This window comes from Serinus canaria, chromosome 1 (genome assembly GCF_022539315.1).
Source record: "Serinus canaria isolate serCan28SL12 chromosome 1, serCan2020, whole genome shotgun sequence".
In the NCBI taxonomy this organism is placed as follows: domain Eukaryota; kingdom Metazoa; phylum Chordata; class Aves; order Passeriformes; family Fringillidae; genus Serinus; species Serinus canaria.
Window position 1 is genome coordinate 90,628,343 of NC_066313.1, and position 16,213 is coordinate 90,644,555.

Consider the following 16,213-nt stretch of genomic DNA (forward strand, 5'->3'; position numbering starts at 1 on the left):
AGACTTAAATATCATAATCGAGTTTGATCACAAGTTGTTTGTGCTGCAGAGGACATCAGATCTGAAACCTCCATAGCTGGCTTTAAAATTCATGCTGCTATAATAAATACAACTTAAATTGTGAATACCTATTCTTAAGTGACTTGTTAAGCCTGCAAAAAAGTATAAAATTTATCCAAGAAAAAACAACAAAGTAGAATGAGATTGTTGAGAGAAAATACATCTTGTGGATTGTGATGGTTTCCTTCAGCTATAACAGCTCTTCTGGAAATGCAGAGTACAGCTGCTGCATTCTGTAACATGGTCTACTGTGGTGGTTTAAAACCAGGTGGGAATTAAACTCCAAATAATCTGGTCCTCTTCCCCCTGCCTCTGCTCCAGTGAGAGAGGAACAAAGGAAGAGACTATGTGTTGAGATAATAATTGATCAAAACCAAACAGCCATGGAATAAGAAATGCACAATAATAGCAATGGCTTTAACAACAAAAGTGCACAAAGGAGAAGGTGCTTTACACACAGAGGAGTTTGTCACCTCGACTCTGTTCTGCATGGCTGCCAAGACAAAGACAAGATGGCAAGCACTCTCCACAGCTGGCATTCCCTGTCCCAGAGCCCAAGACAACGAAAAACAGTGATGGACAAACACGCAAAGAGCTGGATGGTCTGCACTGTGCCACCCACTTCCCGGGCTGCTGGCTCAGTTGCGGTTGGCAGTCTTCAGCTCGGCTCCTCTCCACTCGGCTTGGGATCAGCTGGGCTTGGGCTCAGGCTCAGCCCAGGCTCAGCTCAGGCTCAGCTCAGGCATGGCTCACCTCTGCTGCTCTGTTCCTGTGGCTGCTTCCCACAGCAACACCACAGCCCGTGCGCTCTGCTGGGCTCAGCTGTGTTTGCCACCTGGAGCTGCATTCTTCCCGAGGGATGGGAAGGGATGGGCAACAATGAGAGAGGGACCAAGTCTGCAGGGCTGGTCCCGGCAACTTCCCCAGGAAGAAATGGAACAAAATGGCCTCACTTCCACAGTGTGTTCCCCTTTTCTTCCCCCCCAAGCCACTCTCCCCAGAGAGGATGTGCATGGTATAGAATAGCAGCCTAGCTCTGCCTCTTTATCAGCCCCTGCAAGAAAAACTAGGACATCTATTCAGCACTTAAAATTTAAAATGAGGGACAGGAATTAATTTACTGAAACTAATGAACTTGAGACAAAATATTTTCAGTTCTGTGAGGTCATTTTCAAATAGAAGGGAGCCTTGTCAATTGATGTGGGCTCCTCAGTCTTGCTGAAACAATTCAGAGGGAAATGAAACACAGGAATCCTGAAGTACAGGAAGTTCCACATGAAGAAATGCAAGAACTTTACTGTGTAGGTGACAAAGTACTGGAACAGGCTGCCCAGAGAGATTGTGGAGTCTCCTTTCCAGCAGATATTTATGAGACATCTGGACACAATCTTGAGCATCATTCTCTAGGGTACCCTGTTTAAACAGGGAGATTGTTGTAGATAACCTCAAGTGATCCTTTCCAACCTTAATCACATTATGAATCTGTGAGTCAGTGACTGGTTTGTAAGATTTTCAGGTTTTTCTGAATATTAAAATCCAAGTGGAGACAATGTTTAAAGTAGTGTATCAATTTCATTTGTGTGTGCAGTGTGGTTACCAAGTTGAACCTGCACTTGGAAAAAGAAAATAAAAATTAATTAATTACAGAGAGCCTTCAAAAGTGAGAAACATGAAAGCTTGCTATTTTTTTCAATCTGAAATTAAAAAAAAAAAAAAAAAAACAAAACCGAAAACAAAAACCCCACTAAATCAACAAGTCATAAGATTAGGCGTAGTAAGATTACTTCAGTATTACCTGTCTAAAGGATTGGTAATGTAAGGATGTTTCAAAGTGTGAATGTTTTGGGGACTGCAGTTTTTACCTTACATTTCTTTAAATATAGACAACAACTGTTGTTTTTAAACTTGATTATCCTGCAAGAACAACAAGATCACTTCCCCATAGGCATTTTTAGCAAATGTTCAATTAACAACTTTAGAGCCAACTACTGACTTTAAAACTATCTGATCTTTTCACAAGCTATAAATTTTATCTGCTTAACTTATACCAGTGTGATAGTTACATTTTTAGAATGTAAAAATGGATAAACACACTGCTTGTGTTTATCCATTCCTGAACAAAGCAAAAATGTCATTTTATTACAAAGAAGGACACCTTCTCAGGAAATAGTTGCTGAGAAGACTTCTGTAAATAAATGCTGGTAACCCAAAGGCCAAACTGCAGTGCAGCCCAGGGATCTCTCACTAGGTTCAATTTAGTTGGAACAGAGGTTTTTGTTAGCAAATGGACTCAGAACACTTTGTACCAAAAATGCAAAGTCCTTTCAGCCCCCTGGAAAGTATAAGAAAAAGACACCCCTAGGAAGCGTCATTTCTAAGGCACCTTTCAGGTCCTTACACAATGCCAGCTGAAGAAAGGGTTTGCTTTGGTTTGGTCACTGCAAAGTAGTGAACTGAATCTCAGCTCACTGATCCACTTCCATACCAGCTGCATTCAAGAGGCAACAGCATCTCTTGCAATGTCTGCATTTGGAGTTATTAATCTTTAAAAAATCTACTTCTGTAGCCTTGAAAGTTTTTACAAGTCGGTAAAGAGTCTCTCAAAAAAGAAGTGTGTAGGAATGAAGCGAGGCACCCAGAAGCATTCCTTTATTGTATGATTAAATACAAAAAATGAAATTAAAAACATGTTCATGTGCCATGATTACCTCATTCTCTTCTGTTACATATGCTGTTCCTTTGCTTAATCAGCAGTTTAACTGAAAGCACACTCTTCACTTGTATTTCATTTTCTGGTCTCACACTTTAGTAATGAACATGTCACGTTCACATGAATATTTAAAAAACATTAAGTGACCATTTCATTTTGCATCCATGAGCACTCAGCAGATCAGGCAAGAATCTTCTTTTTCATTTCTGTGGAATTTAATTGACAGCAAGTTTTTAATCAAGTTAATATTACTAGACATGCAGATTGCCTCCAACCATGGTAGTGCTTGATACAACAAGTATCTTGGACATGCCGCCTCCTCCTTCTTATGCCCTACAATCCATGAGAGAGTCTCCAGCGTGGGTGGGGTGTTTGAGCCCTTATGCTCAAGAACTGGGAGGAGGTTTTATTCAACCTCTCTCACAGGCACATGAAAGTGCATTTCTGGTGCCAAGAGTTTTGTACTCCTTTTGTTGTGATGCTTAACCTTCCTGAAATTAATAGTTGCACTTAATCTGCATACCTGAAAAAACGTGTTTCCAAAAATATATCTAAAAAAGATCCTCCACCTCTTCCCTCAAGACATGTGTTGCTTTTGTGCTTCCCCCATATAAGCCCATTTTGATGGGCTTATAAGCATATAAACCCATCAAAATATGGAAGGCTGACACTTCTTAGTTCTTTGCATGCTGAGCATGCCTGCAGTGTCCATTTGTTAGGAAATGGGTGAGCTGAAGCTGCTGCTTGTCAGTCAACCACAGCATTCACAGGACTGCAGAACTGCATTAGCCTACCCATACTGGCAATATTCCTCAAGTCATTGCATATGTGCAATATATACATTAAACAAAACAGAAGGAGGCCCACCATTAATTACCCATCTACACAGTGTCTAACACAATGGAACCCTGAGGCTCCAGTGAGTTTCCCAGACACTGCCTAAATAATGCAGATAGATGGTAATTTTCCTTGAAAGCAGTCAGCCTACTCTGAGGGCAAGCCTTCCTCACCTTATTCACATAAAACTTCCACTGAAGGGGTACACTGAGAAAAGCAAGATTTTCCTCTGCAGTGTCTCTATTTCCCCAAATGTCTCCATATTCCCGGTGGTCTTGTGCATGCACAAATGAGATCAGCCAATGTCCTGCACAAGCAAGAATTGCACCAAAAGTGTACCCCAAACACTAAGACATGATTAATAATCACAGTTTTACACTCTTTATTTTGCACAGGTAAATTAACAGATAGAAAAAGAAAAGGGAAAAATAATGAGAGAGAGAGAGAGAGAAAGTGAAGATTGTTCTTTTCTCTGTGAACAGTAATAATCCTGGAGCTATTTATAGGTATATATATCACAGAAATCCAACAAAATAGGACTTGAAGTAAACATGAGATCATCTAGACTATCACACTGCCCTGAGTCAGGACAACTGTACTTGTGTTATTCCTGAGCAATATTTGCACAGCTTAAAATGCTCTAGTGATAGAGACTCTGTAAAAATCCCTTGACAGTCTACTCCAGAATTGCATTACTCCTGCTGTTAGGAAAATTATCCTGATGTCAAGACAAATGATGGAGGAAGTTAGGCTACCTTCTGAAGTTTGTTTTTTTTTTTAAAGGCCAGAGGAAAAAAAGCTGCTACCTAAAGCAGATGCAAATACCCAAACGAATTGTAAGGCAGAGGGGAAAGCTGAATGACTGGAATGATTTTGCTGGGGAACAGCCTTCAAGAGCATTCAGAAAAGAACAGACAAAGTGGCTAGAGTAACCTGACTAGGGAAAAAAAAAAGTAAACAGATTTTCAAACAGAATACTACTAGAAAGAAACAGAATTGAAAAAGCAGAAAACAGACAAACAAACAAGTCCTCTTCTGTTCACATTCTACGGTGTTTGGGCAAATGAGGCTTTGCAAATTTTCTGTCAATATTGTATCAAAGAAATATTGAATTCTATCATCCATTCTCATCTTGGAGAGAAAAATATCCTAAAGGGCCATAGATCTTGACTATCCATACAGGTCAGAAAAGTACATTACAAAACCTCTTTAAAAAAAAAAAAAAAAACCAAAATGCAAAAAGGGCTGTATGTTCTCAGAGGCAAGAGGGATATTGACTTCAGTTATTTCTTGAAAATATTTGTCTCTGTTGCTTCACAAACACTTTGTTTTTTCTCCTAGGACAGAACCGGTTATATTCTCTCACGCTTTTTTCTTTAAATAGCAATATTTTTTAAATCAGTGATCAATCCAATAGGAATGAAAGACAGCCTTTCCCCCGGAGTGGTGGCGGCGGGGGAGGGGGGGGGGGGGGGCTGGGAATAGGAACGGAGAGAAACCAACAAACCATCAACAACAACAGAAGGTGTTTGGGAACCCGTGCGCTGCTGCTCCAGCAGTGCTCCCGCGGTGCCCCTGCGGTGCCCCCAGGAGGGGCAGCCCCAGCGCGGTGCCACCGCGGTGCCGCCAGGAGGGGCAGACCCAGTGCGGTGCCCCGCGGTGCCCCCAGGAGGGGCAGACCCAGTACGGTGCCCCCGCGGTGCCCCCAGGAGGGGCAGACGCAGTGCGGTGCCCCCGCGGTGCCCCCAGGAGGGGCAGACCCAGCGCGGTGCCCCCGCGGTGCCCCCAGGAGGGGCAGACCCAGTACGGTGCCCCCAGGAGGGGCAGACCCAGCGCGGTGCCCCCAGGAGGGGCAGACCCAGTGCGGTGCCACCGCGGCGGGGGCGGCGCGGGCGCGTCCCGAAACAGCCCCGCGGCCCTGCGGATCCGCCATCGCCGCCCACCGCGCACATACATAAAGGGAGAAAATAAAATAAATTTAAAAAAACCCACAAAAAACGCAAACCAAACCCGAACCAAAATAAAACCCGCAACCAACAAAAATAGATGTTCCAGGAAGAAAATCCTGGTGATTGCGAAGCGCTGACGCATATCAGCCCCCAGTGCGTAATTTTCGCACCGGCAGCGGAGGGGCGGGAGCGGGGCCGGAGCTGATCCACACCCCCCGCACGCCCCCAGCCCTTCCCCAGGCTCGCCCCGGGAGATGTACCAAAAGCGGCCATTTCCGCGGGAGGCGCCGGACGCGCGCAGCCCCCGCACCGGGCGGCGCTACCGGCGGAGTCCCGCGGCGGGAGGGGCCGGGGCCGGCCCAGGAGCCCCCGCCGGCTGCCGAGCACCGCCCGCCCCGGGGACATGCTGCTGCAGCAAGACCCGGTCCCGAAGCAGCCTTTTGCGGGTTCACCTGTCTCAGGAAGATGAATTGTCTCCTTGTTCAGACCCGGGAACTTGCGCAGGGCTTTCCCCAAACACCACCAGCGTATCGGCCAGGCTGGGGACTCCGGGGTTCTGAATCTGCCACTTGACATGCAAATTTGAGGAAGAAATGATCCAAATGAAAAAAAAATCCAAGTCGTAGTAAACAAACAAACAAACAAACAAACAAACAAATCCTGTAAATAAGGCATGCTCCAGATTTTTCTCACCTTGATCCCCCCTCCCATATAAGAACGTACAAGGTAGTGACATCAACATTATTTCTGTGTATATTTCAAATAATTAATAAAAATATTATTTGTTTCAAGAATTACTGAACATGCACAAAGTTGCATAACTGTAACCCCTATTTATTTAACCTGGAATTCTCTGGTAAACGGTGGGTGCTATATTCAATGAAGCAAGTAACCTTTACTTAAGAAAGAAGTATTTTTAGATTCTGTGATTTCTGAGTATCTTTCTGTCTTGTACAAAACCACCCATAGTTGTTTACACAGGACCAGGGGGAAAAAATTGACAACCCCTATTTAAAGGTAAGGGCAACTGTATCAATTAGCATTAATCTTGCCATAAAGAAATAAATGCTGCTGTTAGGAGTTACTAAATGAGTGGTATCAACAAAGTCTTTTGTAAAACTATCTGGAAAGATGACCTGTCCTTCCTCCCAAATAACACAGACTTCTCAACTGGATAGTAGCACAGTCATGGTACATTAGCACTCAAAGGAGTTGAGAAAGGTTAGAGAGAAACAAGTTCATCGGAGTTCATGTCCTCTTACACTCAGGTTATGAAATGCATAACCAGACACTGTATCAGGAATATGCAAATAAATGTACCACGGAATAAACTGACTTCACCTGTTTATGTAGAAGTTCAAGGACATCAAAATATAAATCACTGTGTTTTGTTGGAACAGATAACTGTACTCTTGATAGGATAAGAAAATGTTGCTGACGCACATAATCTTTCCCTGCACCTTTTTCCCATGGCTTCAGTACCATCAGCTCTGTGAACCTGGCAACAGGTAGAAGGCAACAGCCAAGCCAAACATCAAACACATCCCTTTTAACTGTTACTCTTTATCCTGATCTTGAAAGATATTTCAAAATTATATTTAGAATAAGAACAAAGGAAAAACTTATTTTTAAAGGATGTCACAAATTTTGAAATCAACCTACTCATGCATCTAGTTTTTCAGAAAGGGTCTTTTGAATAACTGTGACCTTGGGGCAGTATTTAAATATAGCTACATATTCATAGGGCCTCATGCTTCAGTCCTTCTAATGGAGGTGGAGGGCAGAAGGACAGGGAACAAATAAAAAACCCCAACTGGACCCTGTACGTGCTGGGCTTGTAGAATCAAGCTTCCAGATGTAATTAAAACCAGTTGCATGCCCCTAGAAGTAATAAATTCAGTCATTTAACTATTATTCAGACAAACAGCCTTCCGATGCAAAATTCATCGATGCCTTGAGAAGTTCATTGCTTGCAAACCAGTGCTGTTGGCCAGTGTCTAGCATCCATCCATATAGCTCAGTAATGAAAACATGAAGTTTAAATACACTTGTACATAAATGAAATTATCACAACTTTTTTTTTTTTTTTTTTTTTTTTTTTTTTTTTTAAATACAGCTAAGGAACCCCAAGTACTTGAAGCATGGAAATGTGCAATCAGTGCCAACAAAACTGTATTTGCTATATCTAAACTTCATTGCCAAAAGCAAGATCTATCATTTTTTAGGCATGCCTCAGTCATTTTAGGGTGGACAGAGGTAAAATTTTATGACTGACATAACTGATGGCAAATACTATCTATTCACACAGATAGTATATTTTGATAAATCTGACCATTACCCAACACAATTTATTTTTCTTGGAGGAAAAAGGAGATGGCTGAAGCCTGGTATGCTGGCAAAAGCATAGTTTAGCAGGCAGGAAAGATGCTAATATTAGAACTATTTGGTCAGTGTACTTAAATATTAGCGAAGCATTCCCAGTCAAGATCTGAAACTGGAAGGTGATGTGGTGAAATAGAGTTGGGTAGGGTAATACAGAAGAAAAGGAATGGGAGGGGAAAACAGGATCATTTTTTTTCAGGATGATGAAATTGTTCTATAGATATGATTTAAGCAACTATCCTCTGGCAAATCTGTTGCATTACTAAAGATTCTGTCACCCCTGTGTTGTGCCTGAAGTTGTTTGGTGGAAAAAGGGTGGATGTGTGGTGCTTAATTCATCCCAATTCACGCCTCTCTGTATCTCTGAAACCCCCCTTATTGCAGAAATTAAAGCAAACATTGCTACACAATGCACAGGAATAGCTAAATCATAAGACATGCCAGCCGGTAGGACAAGTGAATTTTAGCTGAAAGGTGGGATGGACAGGTGGTATTAGTGCATTTTGTAATTAAATGTCCCGTAATACATTGGAATGACTGTGAAAATTTTTCAGAAGGGATACAGTGTTGAAAAACAATTTAGAGGAGTTCAGAAAAAAACCCTTGAATTAGACAGATCATGTATGTAAACTAAGAACATTCATTCCAGCATGCTGGTCATGAAATTATTTACTTTTTAACCTGAGTTTTAAACGTGCCTGGGTCCCACTTCTTGCATTCGGTACCCCAGTTATGCAATAAAAAAACCAAAAAACCCAAACATAACTGTGGAAAAATAATGCTTGTTATGGATCAACTCTTGCTAAAAATGAGCTGCTGAATATATACCAATGCCAATATAAACTATAAACTGCAACATTGGACTCTAGTCGATTCTAATGTCTTTGTCACAGAAATGTTTGCAAACAAATTGTGCTGCTATAGCCAGTATATTTAATCTGTATTACCCCCATGGTCAAGAATAACATATATGACAGTGTTGAGTAGATGAAATAATATTTATCTTTTTGACATTTCAGACCTAAGAATGCTTGCTCAAGGTCACCAATATATTTCATAAATGTCTGGGGAAAATATTTTCAAATTCCCAAGGGGTAAGCAGAAAAAAGTTTGAGTTTGTAGGCCCAGATCACCCAGTGGCAAGAAACTTTTAGTTAGATAACTAACTTATGTCTTTGGTAGTGTGGATATAGGAGACAGTTTGGCCCACTACAGTCATAGCTAGAAAATCAACTATTCCTGAGTTTTCACAAGAAGCTGTCCTCACTGAGATTTCTTATGAAATCATTACATATAATCTAAGTTTATAATTACCAATTCTATGCATTTTTCCAGATACAGAAATCAAAGCACATTGCCAGTACAGCAGAGATTGTCAGCATCATTTTCTGTGAAGAATCACACAGGTACAGAGAGGTCACAGGTACCTTGCCTAAGGTTACACTCTTGTCTTGCTTCTGTGGAGAGGTTGGTGCCTTTGATCTCAAATTACTCTCTAACTCCGTTGACCCCCCCCCCCCCTAAATTTAATAAACCCCGGTAAGGACTAGTTAATGTTAATGTTATTATTTTCCCATAAAATGATGGGAGAGGTCTCCTTCATAAGATGCTTTACTGCAGCATACCAGTATTTACAGTGAAGTCTTTTCCAATCACACTCCTCTCCCCCCGGTTACAGCTGTTAATTTCTAAATGAGTTATTTTGACCCAAACCGCGGAGAATTTCGTGCAGGAGGGAGCTGAGCAGCAACAGCGGTCTATGCGGGCTGCGGGAAGAGCTCGGCCACGGCCCCGCACGGCGGCAGCTGGAAGCGCCGCATCACATTCGTCTTTTTTTTCCCTTGCTTGTTTGTTTGTGGTGTTGTTTCTGTGTTTTGTTTCTTTTTCGCTCACGTCTTTACTCGCAAACTTGGCTGTTTCAGCTTCGGCGCAAGCCGACAAATGAAAGCGTGTCCGAAGGCACTCCAGGGAGAAAAGGGAAAACACGGATGGATGTTTGCGTGACCCCAGCCTCACTTTTCTTCCCGGGCATGTGCAAAGAAAGGCTTCCCCAGCCGCTCCCGGGGCAGCGGAGATGCGGCTGCGGTTAGGAACAGGCTGGACGGTATCAGTACAGCTTCTTCCCTTCATCCCTCGACTTTTACTATCGCTGTCCTCCCCGCACCACTCTGGGCGCTTGGTGACGCGCCGCGACCGCCCTCATCGGGGGGCGAGCGCCCGGCATCCCCGCCCTGCAGCCCCCTCCTGGGCCCCTGCGCTCCCCCTTCCTTCCCCCGCTCCCGCCTCACACAGGAAAATGCGGGCTGGACAGACCCCCGCCCCTCCTGACGCCCACCCCGGCCGAGGCCCCTCCGCCCCCCATCGCCGTTCACCTCCCTCCGGTGGAGGGGAGAGAAAGGCGCTCATTGATCCCCGGCCGCGGCCCGCCCGCTGCCGAGCGTGCGGTCCCCTGTAAACAAGCGCGGCACCTCGCACTCCTCCGCCCCCGTCGTTCTCCGCCCCGCGGAGCCCCCGCGCGCCCGGTGAGGGAGCGGGAGCGGCGGCTGGAGCAGGGAGGCGGGGTGCCCCGGGAAGGCGGGGGGCCCTGGGGCCGCTTTGCCCTCGCCGCCGCTTGTTCCGTCATCACCGCGCCGCGATCCCCCAACGGCGCCGGTATCGTTTCCAGAGGAAACGCGGACGCTGCCCTTATCCTCCACCAAAGCGAAGCGCCCGGATAAATTAGTGCTGTTTAATTTACACGGACTAACAGCGGCAGCCCCTGCCCCCGGCCCTCCCTGGGTGGCATTTCCCGGCCCCGCGGGGAGCGGGCGCTGCGGGTGGAGCGCGGGGGCGGCCGCGCGCGGCGTGGGCGCTGTGACACACCGGGCGGAGGAGCGCGCGGAGCCGCCGCGCGTGTGCGGGCAGGGCTGACGCACACGCGCGTGTGTGCGGGGGCGTGCGGGGGGCGCCCGGCGCTCACGCACGGCCGGAAGCTCCGCCCGGCGGGTCCGCAGCACCTGATATGGCCTCGGCGAGCTCCGCCGGCGCCCCGCCGTGTCCCGAGAGATGGCGAGGGCCAGCACGGGGGCTCGCCGGATGTGCCGAGCATCCCCGCCGTGCCCGCGTCCCCGGCACGTTCCGCGCTGTGTGTGCGGAGGACAGCCGCGACAGCGACGGGTTGCGCTGCGCCCGAGGGGGGCCGGAGGCTGTGGGCGGGAACGCGGAGGGGCGGGAAGGGGGCGGGGGGGCGAGGCTCCTGCCGTCCAACGGCGTCCCACCGCTTTGCTGCCGAGAGCCCGCCCCGCCGCCCCATTGAGGGCCGCAGCCGTCCTTCGCGCTGCCCGGCGGCCAATGCGGGGCGGTGCCGGCGGCGGCGGCGCCCCGCCCCGTCTCGGTGTGTGAGCGCCTCGGTGAGGCGGTGGTCACGTGTTGTTTTGCTCTTTAGTTGGGGCACTCGGTGCGCGATGTGTTACTTACGGCGAAACTCCCGCCGGCGCCGGCAGCACCAGCAGCAGCGGCGGTGGTGGAGCCTTAGCGGTGTCGCCGGTACTCGAGCCGGGGAGGACGCCGGGCGGCCGCCAGCAGCGCCCGCTGCCTAGAGGTGACAGCGGAGGATCCCGCTGCGGCTCCGAGCACTGCGCTCTTCTACGAAGGAATAACTTTATTTTATCTGCTTTCCTCCGTCCTTCCTTTTTTTCTTTATTTTTTTTTTTTCGCCGCGGCGCTCGGGCTCCGGATCCGCTCAGCGTCGGCGGCAGCAGCGAGAGGAGCCGGGCGGCGCTCCCGCCGCGGGGCTGGGGATGGCGAGCCCTGCTGTGCTGGGGCTGCTGCCCCCTCTGAGCTCCCCGCCCGGCCCCAACCTGAACAACAACAACAACAACAACCAGGGCGTCAGGAAGTGCGGGTACCTGCGCAAGCAAAAGCACGGCCACAAGCGCTTCTTCGTGCTGCGCGGCCCGGGCGGCGGCGGGGAAGAGGCGGGGGGCGCCCGGCTGGAGTACTACGAGAGCGAGAAGAAATGGAGGAACAAGTCTGGGGCGCCCAAGCGGGTGATCGCCCTGGACTCCTGCCTCAACATCAACAAGCGGGCGGACGCCAAGCACAAGTACCTCATCGCCCTCTACACCAAGGACGAGTACTTCGCTGTCGCGGCCGAGAACGAACAGGAGCAGGAGGGCTGGTACAGGGCTCTCACCGACCTCCTCAACGAGGGCAAGGCGGCCTGCCAGGGATCCCCCTACCGCCACCTCGCCTCCCCCTTCTCCGCCTCCTGCGGCGCGGCCGCCGCCTCCCTAGCCGCGGCCGGCGAAGACCTTAACTACGGGCTGATCGCGCCGGCCTCCGCTGCCTACCGAGAGGTCTGGCAGGTGACGCTGAAGCCCAAGGGCTTGGGTCAGAGTAAAAACCTCACCGGCGTCCACCGGCTCTGCCTCTCGGCCCGCACCATTGGGTTCGTGCGCCTCAATTGCGAGCTGCCCTCGGTCACGCTGCAGCTGATGAACATCCGCCGCTGCGGCCACTCCGACAGCTTTTTCTTCATCGAGGTGGGGCGCTCGGCCGCCACCGGCCCCGGCGAGCTCTGGATGCAAGCGGACGACTCGGTGGTGGCCCAGAACATCCACGAGACCATCCTGGAGGCCATGAAGGCGCTGAAGGAGCTGTCCGAGTTCCGGCCCCGCAGCAAGAGCCAGTCCTCCTCCTCCTCTTCCTCCGGGGGGGCCGGCGGGCCCGGCGGCAGCGGCGCCTCTGCCACCCATCCCATCACAGTGCCCGGTCGCCGGCACCACCACCTGGTCAACCTGCCTCCCAGCCAGACCGGCCTCCTCCGCCGTTCCCGCACCGATAGCCTTGCCGCTGGCGTCAGCGCCAAGTGCACGCCGTGCCGGGTGAGAACAGCCAGCGAGGGCGACGGCTGCCGGGTGGGCTCCGCGGCCGGCAGCCCTATGAGCCCGGGCCCCGTGCGGACCCCCCTGAGCCGCTCGCACACGCTCAGCGGCGGCGCAGGGCGGCAGGCAGGGAAGCTGCTCCCGGTGCTGGCCGGCGGTGGCGGCGGCGGGTTGCAGAGCAGCCGTTCCATGTCCATGCCCGCCTCCCACTCTCCCCCCTCCGCCACCAGCCCCATCAGCCTGTCCTCCAGCAGCGGCCTCGGCTCCGAGCCTGCCCACCCGCATCACCCGCAGCGCCCGTCCAGCGGCAGCGCCTCCGTGTCCGGCTCCCCCAGCGACGCCGGCTTTATGTCCTTCGACGAGTACGGCTCCAGCCCAGGCGGCGATCTCCGGCCCTTCTCCTCCTCCTCCACTGCCAGCAACCGCAGCAACACCCCCGAGTCGGTGGCCGAGACCCCCCCAGTGCGGGACCCGGGGGGCGGCACCGACCTCTACGGCTACATGGCGATGGAGCGGCCCCCGAGTGGCCGCCTCTGCTACCGGCCCTGCCCCGACGCTGCCAGCGACAGGTGCCATCGGAAGCGGACCTACTCCCTGACCACGCCGTGCCGGCAGCGACCCGCCGCGCCGCAGGTTTCCTCCGCCTCCCTCGACGAGTACACGCTGATGCGCGCCACCTTCGCCGGCAGCGCCGGCCGCCTCTTCTCCTCCTGCCAAGCCGGGGCTTCCCCCAAAGTGACCTACACCCCCTACCCGGAGGACTACGGAGACATCGAGATCGGTTCTCACCGCAGCTCCGGCAGCAGCAGCACCAATCTGGGCCCGCCGGCAGTGGGGGGAGGAGGGGGAGATGATGACGGCTACATGCCCATGACCCCCGGTGTGGCCGCAGCCTTAGGGCAGGGAAGCCGGGGCAGCGATGATTACATGCCCATGAGCCCCACCAGCGTGTCTGCCCCCAAGCAGATCCTACAGCCCCGGGCAGGGGTGGGTAGCGGGTCCCCAGGGAACGGGAGCAGCTACAAGACCAGCTCGCCTGGGGAGAGCTCCCCTGACGATAGCGGGTACATGCGGATGTGGTGCGGCTCCAAGTTGTCCGTGGAGAGCTCAGATGGAAGGCTGAGTAACGGCGACTATATCAATATGTCCCCTCGGGACCCCCAGAATGGGCCCCAAGCTCCCTCCCTCACCCCCCCAGACTTCTTTTTTGCCCCTTCAGGGCATGGGTCCAGTGAGCCCCCAAAGCCCAGCTGCTATTCATATAGCTCCTTACCCCGCTCGTACAAGAGCCAGGGCTTGGCAAAAGACAGCGACCAGTATGTCTTCATGAACTCCCCGGGGAGGATGATCCCGGAGGAGGCGGTGTGTGGAGCGAGCCAGTTGCCTGCGGGCACCTTCGCCCCCTCCAGCCACACGGTGCCTTCGCCCCTGCGGCACAGCCGGACCGAGAGCTTCCTTAGCCAGCGGTGCCAGCGGGTGGCCCGGCCCAGCCGCCTCTCTTTGGAGACCTTGCGGACGATGCTGCCCAGCATGAATGAGCACCCTCTGCCGCCGGAGCCCAAGAGCCCTGGTGAATACATCAACATTGACTTTGGGGATGCTGCCGTCTATTCTCCCCCCTCGCTGCCTGCTGACAGCCCAGCCTCCTCCCTGGGTTCAGGCACGGGGCAGAGGCGCTCCCCTCTCTCTGACTACATGAACATTGACTTTGGGTCGCAGTCACCCTCCCAGTCGGGCACGGTCTCAGTGGGCTCCTTGGAAGCTCTCTCTCCGGGTTCTTCCTCCAGCACCAGCCAGCCCAATGGGCATTACCTGAAGGCAGCTGTGGGGATGGCTTGTTCGTCCAGCCCGTCGGACGGTGGTGACTACACCGAGATGACCTTTGGCATGGCCACTACTCCACCTCAACCCATTGTTCAGAAACCAGAAAGTGCCCGGGTCACCAGCCCCACGTCTGGCTTGAAGAGGCTCACCCTCTCTGGGGTGGAGGCTTTCATTCTCTCCAGCCCTCCCCCTGACCCGAATCGGGGGGCCAAAGTAATCCGGGCAGATCCCCAAGGGCGGAGGAGGCACAGCTCAGAAACTTTCTCCTCCACCACCACTGTGACTCCAGTGTCCCCCTCCTTCGCACACAACCCCAAACGACACAACTCGGCCTCGGTGGAGAACGTGTCCCTCAGGAAAAGCGAAGGCCTGGAGGAGGAGCAGGGTAGCAGTCCTATGTGCCGGGAGACTTCGGCTGGCTTCCAGAATGGCCTCAACTACATCGCCATTGATGTGGTGGATGGGTCCTTGGCAAACTGTGACAAATCCAGGTTGAAAGCTAGGCACCTCCTGAATGGGGGCATCAATGGAGTAGAGATGAGCACCTATGCCAGCATAGACTTTCTGTCTCACAACATGAAAGAAGCCAGTGCTGTGAAAGGTGAGTAGCTACATCTGCCTGCTGTGTGTGTTTGTGCTTTGTGTTTGCCATCACAAGGTTGTGTCTTGTGTAGAGCACTATCCCTCTTTGCTTCCTTAGAAATCACTTTATCCCTTTTTACATGTCCTATAATAAGCAGTCTTGGAGGAACTTGGTGGCTCTTTGTATGAAGAAAAAGGTTTAATTTTGGAATATTTATTCATGTTTCAGTACTACTGTGCCGTTATTATGTGTTTATACTTCTGGGTACCCCATGAGAAGCTGCTGTTTACACAGTTTCTGTGTTTGGGCTGCATTCAGAGTTTTCTTAAGTAAGATTTTGGAAAGTGTTTGGGAAATGTGACCTAAATAGTTTGTGTTAATGCAACTTCTAAATACTATTTAAAAATGTCAAATGATTGAGTTAAAACTAGCGTTGTTTGACTGAGGACATCAGATTACAGAAACAATCCTTGGCTCTCTAGCTGAGAAGGTCTGGAATATCAAATTGAGAGGGATAAATTTAATATCATGGTTTTGAAATACCTTATCTCTTGCAAAAGTTTAACAGTAAATCATAGTGAGCATGGAATGTGAATTTTAAAAATGGTAATTCTTTCCAGAAGTCACTATATGCTTGAGCTGTTGTATGCTGTATTGCATATTTCACTTAAGGGCCCAGCCTGTGTTGGTGTGTATCAGTGTTCCAGTTGAGGGTTCATGGATTGCAAATGTTGGGTGTCAAACTGAAGAAATCTGAAACTTAGGGTGAGAGAGAATTCCGATTTTCAGTATGTAGCTATTCCTTTAATTAGGTGCTTTTTATGCTGAGAAAAAAAGGAAAGGAACAAATCCCTTCCTTCTTCCCCAAAACAGAGCTCCACCCTCTCTCAGTGAGTGAGGGTTTGTACAGAGCTGGGGGCGGGTTGAGGAGGGCGCAGAGCAGCCAGTCCGTCGAGGAGGAAAAGTTAATAATGAGACACTTGTAAGGATGCTCTTGGATTAA

General features: G+C 50.5%; 1 protein-coding gene across 3 annotated transcripts in view; it reads left to right on the plus strand.

The window, feature by feature from the left end:
• The first annotated feature begins 11,311 nt into the window (after window positions 1–11,311).
• The window catches only part of IRS2 (insulin receptor substrate 2), a 29,027-nt gene continuing 24,125 nt past the window's right edge, over window positions 11,312–16,213 (plus strand). For all 3 annotated transcript variants that reach the window (XM_050974394.1, XM_050974388.1, XM_050974392.1), the window contains exon 1: window positions 11,312–15,228. In XM_050974394.1, coding sequence (XP_050830351.1) covers window positions 11,718–15,228 — 3,511 coding nt within the window. In that variant the 5' untranslated portion in view covers window positions 11,312–11,717. The remainder of the gene's footprint in view (window positions 15,229–16,213) is intronic.